This window comes from Carassius carassius, chromosome 40 (assembly GCF_963082965.1).
Source record: "Carassius carassius chromosome 40, fCarCar2.1, whole genome shotgun sequence".
Taxonomy (NCBI): Eukaryota; Metazoa; Chordata; class Actinopteri; order Cypriniformes; family Cyprinidae; genus Carassius; species Carassius carassius.
Genome location: NC_081794.1, coordinates 14,444,518 through 14,455,204, shown reverse-complemented (window position 1 = coordinate 14,455,204; position 10,687 = coordinate 14,444,518). Strand labels below are relative to the sequence as shown.

The following is a 10,687-nucleotide window of genomic DNA, read 5'->3' as shown; positions in this document are numbered from 1 at the left end:
AACAGTAATATTTTGAAAATGTTGATCCGAATAAATGGTGGTTGAACTCAACCAATGCTGCGTGAACTCAACCAATCAGGATGTTTAGCGGCCAAGTCCCGCCCCCGAAAGTTCAGGAACTTTGAAAAAGTACCACCTCGCCATCAGGGACTTTCTGAGGGGCATTTTTTTTACCCGGAACTTTATTTAGTTCCTAGTTCCTGCGGTGGAAACACACCGGGTACCAGGCCAAAGTCCCTAGTTCCTGGGTAAAGTTCCTGCGGTGGAAACGCGGCAATTGATTGCAGTGCACTGGCCCTCCAGGGAAAGATTTGAATAGCCCTGCCATAGACTGTAAAAGGGCCATACCCTGCAAACCCAGACGTTGTTCTCCAGACCGACGGGTGGCGTTATCGGACACATTCACCAAAACATTACTGTCGAGACCTTAGTCGTTTCTAGAAGAGAGAGCACACTTCTGTGAATGTTTTCTTCCTGGTTTGTTTGGAACGTTGTAGAGAAGAAGAGCATAACGTTAATTGAAAGGGAACATCCCTATTCGTTTGTTTTATAGTAATATATTTAATTTAGTTAGTCTGTTTTGTCGTATTCTGTCTCGATGTGTAACTGTAGCTCGTGAGCTGTTCAGCTGACTAGGAAGTAAATTACTACAGTTATCAGAACAGGGCAATAATACAGTTTCATTTTGTAGTATTAGTATAGTGTTGTAGGGGCTTTTATTTAGGCATCATGCACAGAAGAGGAGTCGGAGCTGGAGCGATCGCAAAAAAGAAACTTGCAGAGGTATGATGACATCACTTCTGCGAGATTTGGGAACTAGGCAAATCTTTTGGCATATTCATACAAGCTAATTTGTTTACTGTCACAGGCAAAGTATAAAGAGAGAGGAACTGTCCTTGCTGAGGATCAAATTGCACAGGTGCGTGTAGTCTACTGAGCAAACCACATGGATGTAACTTAAAACAACACTGACCCCATTATAATCAGACCCTATGTGTTACCCTTGTAGATGTCAAAACAACTGGAAACCTTTAAGACCCATTTGGAAGAGTTTGCCAGCAAACACAAACAAGAAATCCGTAAGAACTCTCAGTTCAGGGTGCAGTTCCAAGAGATGTGTGCCACCATAGGGGTCGATCCACTGGCATGTACGTGTCCTATCAGAAACGTTTCCCTTAAACCTGAATTGGACATGTCTTTTTTTAAATGTTCATGGGTCAAAGACGGGACGACTCATTTTTGCTCAGAAATAAATATATATAAATAAATAAATACATAATTGGTGGAAAATATACACACACACACACAATTAAGCAGGACACATTCTAATGAATGGGGGGGAACGTCTGGGTTGATACTTGCAAACAATTTTTCGTATTTGACCCTATATGAAAACTGTGTGGATGTATTCTAATTATTATAGAAATTATATTTATAATTAATTATAACATTATTTAATGTCAATTATAATAATAAATATTGCATTTGTAAGTAATTATAATTAATTATACAGAATTTGTATGATTTATTAGGGATTAAAATGCGGATAAATTATAATTACTAATCAACTAGTGTACATTATTAAAGCTGTATTTATAATTGCTTATATTTAATTCTTTTCATTTTTAATGAAGCCTATGTGGATGATTTATAATTAACTGATTATTATGTATAATTTAATTTATCGATTAAAATGATAAATAATTATATTATGATTAATCATAATTTCAAAGAAAAAGTTATATGTCCTTATGAACTTTTTTTTGCTGTATGTGTGCAGCTGGAAAAGGATTTTGGTCAGAGATGCTCGGAGTTGGAGATTTCTACTATGAGCTTGGTGTACAGATCATTGAAGTCTGTTTGGCTCTAAAACACAGAAATGGCGGTAAGTTTTGCCAGTTTAAAAGTGTTAAAGTGATAATTCAGTTTTACATATTATCAATATTACAGGCCTGTGTTTTTATCTTGAAGATATTATGTGTGTCGCAAAACAAACTGCATATTCTCTTCTTCCATATATTTGAAATACTTAATACACGGCTCTGGTATTCTTGATTCTCATTAGTCAGTCGTGCTTTCAGCGATCAGATATTTCTAAATTATGCTGAAAATGATTTCCTTCTTCGTATATAAAAACACATTAAAAGACCCGATCAGCTTGTCAGTGTTTGACAATAATGACTGTCTAAATGTGACCCTGGAGCACAAAACCAGTCATAAGTAGCACGGGTATATTTGTAGCAATAGCCAACAATACATTGTATGGGTCAAAATTATTTTGAAAATAATTTTTTCTTCTATGACAAAAATCATTAGGATAACAAGTAAAGATCATGTTCCATGAAGATATTTTGTAAATTTCTTACCGTAAATATTGAAGCTTCATTTTTGATTAGTAATATGCAATGCTAAGAAACTTAATTTGGAGAACTTCAAAGGTGATTTTCCTCAATATTTAGATTTTTTTTCACCATAAGATTCCAGATTTTCAAATCGTTGTATCTCAGCCAAATATTGTCCTAACAAACCAAAAATTAATGGAAAGTTTATTCATTCATATTATGTATAAATATCCATTAAAAAAAAAAAATTACACTTATGGCTGGTTTTGTGGACCAGGGTCACAAATGTCTAATATGACGTTCTAAAACGTTCTCTATGAAAATAACATATAAATGTAAATATTAACCAATGAATTACTTTATTTTTGCAGGTCTTATCACACTGGATGAACTTCACCACCGTGTCTTGAAAGGAAGAGGGAAGTTTGCACAAGATGTGAGCCAGTGAGTGTATATAGTGTTCTCTAGCTGTTCTGAACACATGAATTCTCTTACCAACCATTATCGTCGTCGCTCAGGGATGACTTGGTGCGGGCCATCAAGAAGCTCAAGGCTATGGGAAATGGCTTCGGGATGATTCCTGTTGGAGGCTCTTATCTAGTCCAGTCGGTCCCAGCAGAGCTCAACATGGATCACACTGTTGTCCTTCAACTAGCAGAGGTAATCAATACCAAACAAAGCCTGAGACCTTTACACTTCCATGACGTCAGATCTGATTATTGGCCATGTTTCACAGAAAAAGGGCTACGTGACAGTGAGCGAGATCAGAGACAGCCTCAAGTGGGAGAGAGAGCGGGCCAGTCACGTTCTTGTAAGTGTACAGGAAAAACCAAACGCTGCTCTGAATGCTTTCTATATCATATAGAAATGATACCTTTTGCTCTGTTTTTCAGGATCACCTGCTGAAGGAAGGCTTAGCATGGCTGGACTCTCAAGCTGCGGGAGAGCCACAGTACTGGCTTCCTGCTCTGTTCTCTGAGCTGTCATCACGAGATGTTACGCCTGAGGAGGCCAACCAAATGACACCTTGAGAATAAGACATTATTTTGTAAATACGTTGTCTTGGTGGATAGAGGTGAAGGTCAAAGAATGTCGCAATGTTGCAGTGAAAATGGAGATTAAAAACATCTATTCAGTCACATTTCTCACAATATGTTTATTATTCCAATGCCTTATTAACCACTGGAAAAAGTTTAGGTAAATAAGACCATGTCAGTTGTTGTAATTGTATAAGTCCAATTTATCTTGCATCTGTATTATATCTCCTATAAAAAAAAATATAGATATATATTGAACATTTGGTTCCAGTTTATCCAGTGATATTAGAAACATTACCTAATAATAAGAAAAATTGTCCCTATTTTAGATAGGTAACAGCTAAAAATGAAAGAGAAGTGCAGCATATCTAGAAAATCCTGGACTATTCAGTACTTTAAAAAGTGCCACCTTACTTTCCCGAAGACAGTATAGCAGATGAAAAAAAAAAATTGGACTAATCCTCATGACTATAGACGTGATCTTCAAACTCCTGCTGCTCCATATCATCACAGATCAGAGTGCAGAGTGGACAGATTTTGTGAGACTGCTCATGTTCTACCAGTTCAACCTCGTTGATGCCAGGGAAGACCACCTGACAATGCTGGCAGACCCTAATCTACACATAAGGAAATGCATACAGTTGAATCATTTTGACCTCATTCTTGAAATACTGCATTCATTAAAAAAGTAATTACCTGTTTATCTTGATCAGAAGGATTTGCTATAATGTAGAAATGAAATCTGAGTTAATACACTAATTTTAAGACAACTTGGAGAAATGCTACAATTTCCTATTTCGTTGACTGTTATTATACCAACCTGTCATGTCATCAATGTTCTCATAGACATGAGAGTCAGGTGAGTATGTTTGCTCCAGGGAGTCCAGTTGGCTTTGAGGGTTGGATATTTGATCAGACATTGCAGCAACAGATGCGACCTGGTAGTCAAATATTGCTCTTTTAAGCTTATTTATTTCTGCTTGCAGTTCCTAAAGATAAAAAGAAAAAAAGTCTTCATGAAATAATAATTGACTGGCATGTCTTTGGTATTAATATTTTGTAGAAATTTCCTAAAATATGCTACTGTTCAAAAGTTTGGGGTCAGATTTATTTTATAATTTAAAAAACATTCCAGCAAACAGTCATTTTATATGACAGTACAGATAAGACAGTAAATACATTATAATGTTACAAAATTTTATATCCTGAAAAAATATATATATTAAGAAGCAAAACCTTTTCAACATAGATAAGGTTTCTTGAGCAGCAAATCAACATATCAGAATGATTTCTGAAGGATCATGTGACACTGAAGACTGGAGTAATGGCTGCTGAAAATTAAGCTTTTCTATCACTGGAATAAATGGCATTTTTTTATGGAAGGCCGTTTCTGCCACTAAATAAAAAATAAAACAAAGTAATTGTGACTTTTTTCTCGCAGAATTGTGAGATATGAACTCGCAACTGTGAGAAAAAAAGTCAGAATATGCAGGATATAAATTTGCCATTGTGAGAAAAAAAGAAAGTCAGAATTGCGAGATATAAACTCACAATTGTGAGAAAAAAAAAACGTTTTCTCCGAATTCCGAGTTCATATCTTGCAATTCTGACTTTATAACTTGCAATTCCGAATTTTAATCTCACAAATCTGACTTTATAACTTGCATTTGTGTGTTATAAAGTCAGAATTGCAAGATATGAACTCACAACTGCAAGTTATAAAGTCAAATTTGCAAAGATATAAACTCGAGAAAAAAAAAAGTTAGAATTGTGAGATAAAAAGTCGAAATTACCTTGTTTTATTTTTTATTCAGTGGCAAAAACGGGCTTCTATACATTTTAAATTATATTAAAATAGGAAAAAAAATGAACCGTAATAATATTTCACATTATAGTTTTAGACTTCTCACCAACCCCAAACTTTTGAATGTGTAGTGTAGCTAACAGTGATGTTTCATGTGTCATATCAAAACAGATCACCTCGTTCCTCTCCACAAGCTTCTCTCTGTCTGATCTTGATGTCTCTGCCATTTCGTAAATTTTGTCTTGTGCCTGCTGAAGCTGTGCCTGTAATGACAAATTGTGTGGAATCAGGATCGAAATCTTGATTATTATTCCTAAACGTACTTACAAAATCAAACTAAAGTTGAAAATAGAATGTAAAAGATTAAAAAACATGACACTATATTGAAAAATACCTGGATTTGATTGGGTTTCTCATCCTCTGTCTGTTTCAAGGTTATCTCCTCAAGCTTCCTTTTCACTTCCTTCAATTCCTGCTCAGCGGTTTCTGCACGTTTGCAGGCTTCTTTGCAACTCTGTACCTCACAGCGAAGCAGCCCTCTGGCCTCTGTCAGCTGAGTGAGCAGGGCTTGATACTGTACCTGAGTCACAAAGAGGACAATACTTCATGAAAATACAGTGATTTTTGATTAATGATTTAAAGTCTTCAAACTTCAAAATATATAAGCCTCAATGACAAGCCTCACTTTACAGTTTTCTTCTTTCTGTTGGGCTTCGTGCTCTAAGGATGTTTGTAATGCTTTGTTTTCAGCCCTCCGGTCCTCCAGGGTCTTTTTTATCCTAAGCTCCTGGATTTCAGCATGCAATTTCTCATAGTCTTTCCTGCTGCTTTGCACATCCACCTAAAACAGAATAAATGTGAAGCATCCTAGACCACAACATTTTTTTGCATTCATTTGGTTGTGTTTTCTTTTCAATTCTTACTCTGCTTTAGTCTTGGTTTTTGTAAAGTCATGAATTACGAAGCGTCTTTGTTTAGAGGCACTATTTTTTTCTTAATTATCATTAACAGTAATAACACATATTAAAAACACATTTGCAAACCTGTAGCAGCTTGACTTGGTCCTGTACTTTGTTGTAATTTTGCTCTGTTTCTTTCAACAAGGTGTTTAGCCTGGAGAAATATAGATACAAATGTCCATAAACTTGCACATAAAACACAGAGATTTCCATATTGAGGACACTCACCTGAGGACTTCCCCATTCTTGAGTTCAAGCTGTTGCTGTAACTCTGTCCTTCCTTTCTTAAGCAAGCAGACCTTTTGAACAGCTCTATTGTACTTTTCTTGCAGAGATGTCAGTGACTGTGAATAATTTTCAATATAAAATCATACTGATTAAATTACAGAGATACTGTAGCTAAAATATCCAGCTGTGTCAGTGTCTCCACTGGTTGTTTGCAGAAGCATAGTGCTTTCTTTACCTCTTCAGTGCAATTTAAACTGGGTACATCTGGCAGTGGTGATTCTGGTTTATCCTTTGACTTTGAATCCTCTATGGTGCTCTGCAGTTTAGTATAAAGGCACATTTATAACCAAGAATAAAATAAATAAATATTAAATAAAATATAAATATTAAATAGACAAATTAAATTTGAAATGTTGCCTTGACAAATAACTGAAATTATAAATTTTAAGTTCTAAAAACTGAGAAATAAATACATTAAAATAAATTGAAACTACAGAAATATAAAAGAAACTAATAGAAATTATAAAAGACAAAAATGTATAAAATTACTATATACAACTAAAATAAAAAAATTAAAATAACAACTGAAAATATAAAAAGCTAATTGAATGCTATTATAAATACTATAATATAAATAATATAAACAAATAATTACATATATTTTATATATATATTGTATGTGTGTGTGTGTGTGTGTGTATGTGTGTGTGTGTGTGTGTGTGTGTGTGTGTGTGTGTGTGTGTGTGTGTGTGTGTGTGTGTGTGTGTGTGTGTGTGTGTGTGTGTCTTTGTGTATATATATAACACACACACACATACACACACACACACACATTCATAAACTAAATATCAGACTAAGCAGAACAAGTAGTACAACATTCCCACTACATAATGGGTACAGTGCACAAAGACAAGGCTCAAAAAACAATAGGCATTGGCCTTCATTGCAGAAATCACAAATACTACCATAACTATTGTAAATAATAAGTGCTTACATGTTTACATATGTGTATAATACAAGAAAGAGAGTCAGACTAACCCTGAGACGGCAGATCTCATGCAGTCTTTCACCCAACTCTTTTTTCAGGATCACATTTGTTTCTTTTAAAGACTCGATTTCTTTCACAAAGTCTTCTTTCTCCTTCTCCATCTTTTCTGCCTGCTCCTACTCACAGGGACATTCAATGAATGATTTTTTGGCCAATTAGTAGTAATATTAATTTTAAGCTGCTAGCAGAAAGTAAAAATACTACAAACATCAACTTCCAAAGGAGATGTACCTGTGTTGTTATGACTAACAGGTCCTTCTCCAAGCTGCAGTCAAGGCTTGCTTCTGCTGGGTTTTGAAAGCAGAATGGGTTGCTGGCTCCTTTGACATGACCTAAGCTGTCCACATAGCAGAACTGGTAAAACTCCCCATCATCCTTGGGCAGGTAGCTCTCTGAGTGAAAAATCACTATCATTAGAGTTTAATATGTAGGGCAGTGGTTCTCAACACAATATTCAAAGGCCCCCTATATAATAAATAATTAACAGAAACTGGCAGTGTTAAAATAAGTAATTAACCACAAAAGCAGTTTAATTAATTTAATCATTATTATATTATATTAATAATAATTAAAAGTACTAGTGGGCCTAAGCCACATAGCTGAGACTAATATAGGGATACACTATATTGGTTATTATCATCCAGTAGTTATTTTTTTTTTATCTATCTGTACTGTTTGATATTGGGTATTTGATTGTTAATTTTGGATATCTTATTGTAATTTATATCTAAATATTTAAATATTTATGCCTAAATTAAAGATTTATGTATTTGCATTGTATATAAAATTTCCATCCATTTGGATTACAAAGTTTCCGCATAATAACCTTTATGTGATGTATATCGGTGAGAACCTTTTTTTTTTTTTTGTAAATAAATTATGGACATGGTTCATAAACTATGGCTAGCTGTGGAAAAAAGTGATATTCAATTATTTAAAATATAGGAGACAACAAATTGGATTTCTTGAAAATAAATATTTCATACAAATTTATTTCTTTGGTAGTACTACCTGTTTTAATTATGTGGAACTGACAAATATGCATATATATCATATTAAGTTCATTAGTTTATGTTAAAATTAAATCTAAATGGATGGTCATTTAGTATAAATTTCAAATGCATCAATCATTTTTGTAGTGTAATTTTAGTGTAGTTGTATTTGTAATTTATTTAGATTAAATAGCACAGAATTTGTATATTATTTATTGTTTATCTTGTTTAGTATATGTGCCAAAGTTTAAAGTCTACTCTCACTCAAGTCCAAGAGAGATACTTGAATGTTTTGAGATATATAAATATATATATAAACTGCCCTTTCCCTGCCATTTTCAAGTAATCCTCACCATGTGCATCCCACACATAATTAACTGCCAAGAAAGTGGTACAAGGAAATTAAATCCTTCAGACACTTGAAACATCACAAGGTCCCTTGATTTAAGGACCCTTGCCCTGAGTAACATGATCAGTTGCCTAGCCTAGATGTGGATCTCTGAAGTTCGTGATTCAGCCTTTTAAAATAGCAGCACAACGTCACATCCACAGCATTGGTGCACATTAATTACACTAGGGTCACAACTAAAGTTAGCAAAGACATGATAACAGGAGGGGGACACATCAAGCCCCCCTTTTACATTCAGTTTCCAGCCGTATTGAATATTTGCATGTCACAACCATGTTTACATCACAATAATATTTCAGACATTGTTGTAAGCCTCGGTCTCGCATCTCAGGTTCTGGCACTAAAACACAACTCGGTTAATGGGGCAAAATACTGGAAAGATTTGATGGGTAAAAACAGAAACTTAAAATGTGCAGTGATTGTGATGCCTACCTGAGAAAACCACTTCCAGCACAGGTGGTTCAGGTCCGACATGGTCCAGGGAAGGTACCACCCATACGTAGGTATAATACTTCTGTGTTGAATTCCAACCAACCTGGGCCATTTGACAGAATACATTTTTTGTATTTTTTAATTAATTTTTTTAAGAGAAATACAATACAGGAAATATAGTGCATGGTGTTATTTCTTACACACCTTATAGATACCGATCCAGTCCCTCTGGCTGGGCTCCAGAGCACCGGTGATAGTGTACCGGCACGTAACCGCGATGTTCGGCGGATATGATGGAGGAACATCGTTGAAAACTACCTGCGAGTACGATGAGGTCTCCACTATAACGAGGGCCGTCTCTTCCTCCGTTCCGTCATTCATCCCGGTGTTTATGTGGGACACGGTCACCTTTCAATGCCCCAAAAGATTATTTTAGTTAAAAGCTTCTTTATGCTTTGTTTTGCCGTTGTTGAGTTATTCTTTCACTTTCATTTCTCTAAGGGCGTAACGAGGACAAACAAAAGCGACTCGACTGACAACATGCTAGATTTGATTTTGCAACATAGGTCTGTAGTTAAATCAAAATATTGTTTAAACACACAAAAAAGTGTTTAAGTAAACGAGACACGGCTTGTAATCTTGAAATTAAAACATTTTCTAGTTTAAAATCATTATAAAACATTGGACAAACCAACGCTTTGGCGTTTTAATTGGGTGATATTTTCACAATAAACAACTTCCATAAATAAAATGTTACCTGAACCTCTTTCTGTCGCAGTCCAGACCGTGTTGAACAGGCGGCGAGATACACGGCAGTTGCTATAAATGGGAGCAAACTAGTAAACACTATCTGGGAGATGTAGTTCTATACGACTGTCCAAATGAAACTACTGGGGATTCCCGTGTATTATGTCATCTAGAGCTATGAGTTATGAGGAAACTACAGTCTCATCGAACCTTCTGTAATAGTTGCATAGGAGTCCCTCATTTGTCCACAGTGTGAAACGATGGATGTCAAAATCATACAGTCATTGTTGGAAATGGTTCAAATACACGAAAATGCTGGAAAACCAAAGAATTTGTGGGATCTGAAGGTTAAAAGTGTAACTGTTAGGGACAAACAAGGAACTAATGAACAAATATCACTTAAAACAACAACAAAAAATGATGTGGATCATTAAGGTAAGAACAAGGTATTAAAAATAAAGGGGATGTAAACTTTTGAATGGTGTAATTTTTATAAATTCAACTATTATTTTCTCTTGTGGACTATATGGAAACATTTTATGTGAAATACCTTATTCAGGACAGTACTTAATAAACAAGAACATGCATTTTGTATGATCCCTCTTATTTTGATAAAATAATTAACATTTTGCAGATTCTGCAACGTGTATGTAAACTTCTGACTTCAACTGTATGTCCAATCAGTTGGA

The 10,687-nt window shown here is 35.0% G+C and overlaps 2 protein-coding genes across 2 annotated transcripts; one reads left to right on the top strand and one right to left on the bottom strand.

The window, feature by feature from the left end:
* The first annotated feature begins 460 nt into the window (after positions 1-460).
* LOC132122192 (vacuolar-sorting protein SNF8-like) lies at positions 461-3,481 on the top strand. Its single transcript, XM_059532162.1, has 8 exons — positions 461-783; positions 869-919; positions 1,010-1,148; positions 1,781-1,885; positions 2,714-2,786; positions 2,861-3,002; positions 3,079-3,153; positions 3,236-3,481. Exons 1-8 carry the CDS (start codon positions 730-732, stop codon positions 3,371-3,373), a joined length of 777 nt encoding a protein of 258 aa, XP_059388145.1. The 5' UTR covers positions 461-729; the 3' UTR covers positions 3,374-3,481.
* Positions 3,479-9,710, bottom strand: LOC132122191 (calcium-binding and coiled-coil domain-containing protein 2-like). Its single transcript, XM_059532161.1, has 13 exons — positions 9,456-9,710; positions 9,252-9,354; positions 7,650-7,810; positions 7,409-7,534; positions 6,606-6,686; positions 6,371-6,486; positions 6,227-6,296; positions 5,869-6,024; positions 5,578-5,763; positions 5,360-5,446; positions 4,200-4,368; positions 4,076-4,101; positions 3,479-3,996 (listed from the first exon to the last, which is right to left on the bottom strand). The coding sequence occupies exons 1-13, from the start codon at positions 9,630-9,632 to the stop codon at positions 3,835-3,837; spliced, it is 1,620 nt and encodes a 539-aa protein (XP_059388144.1). The 5' UTR covers positions 9,633-9,710; the 3' UTR covers positions 3,479-3,834.
* Positions 9,711-10,687: the final 977 nt, after the last annotated feature.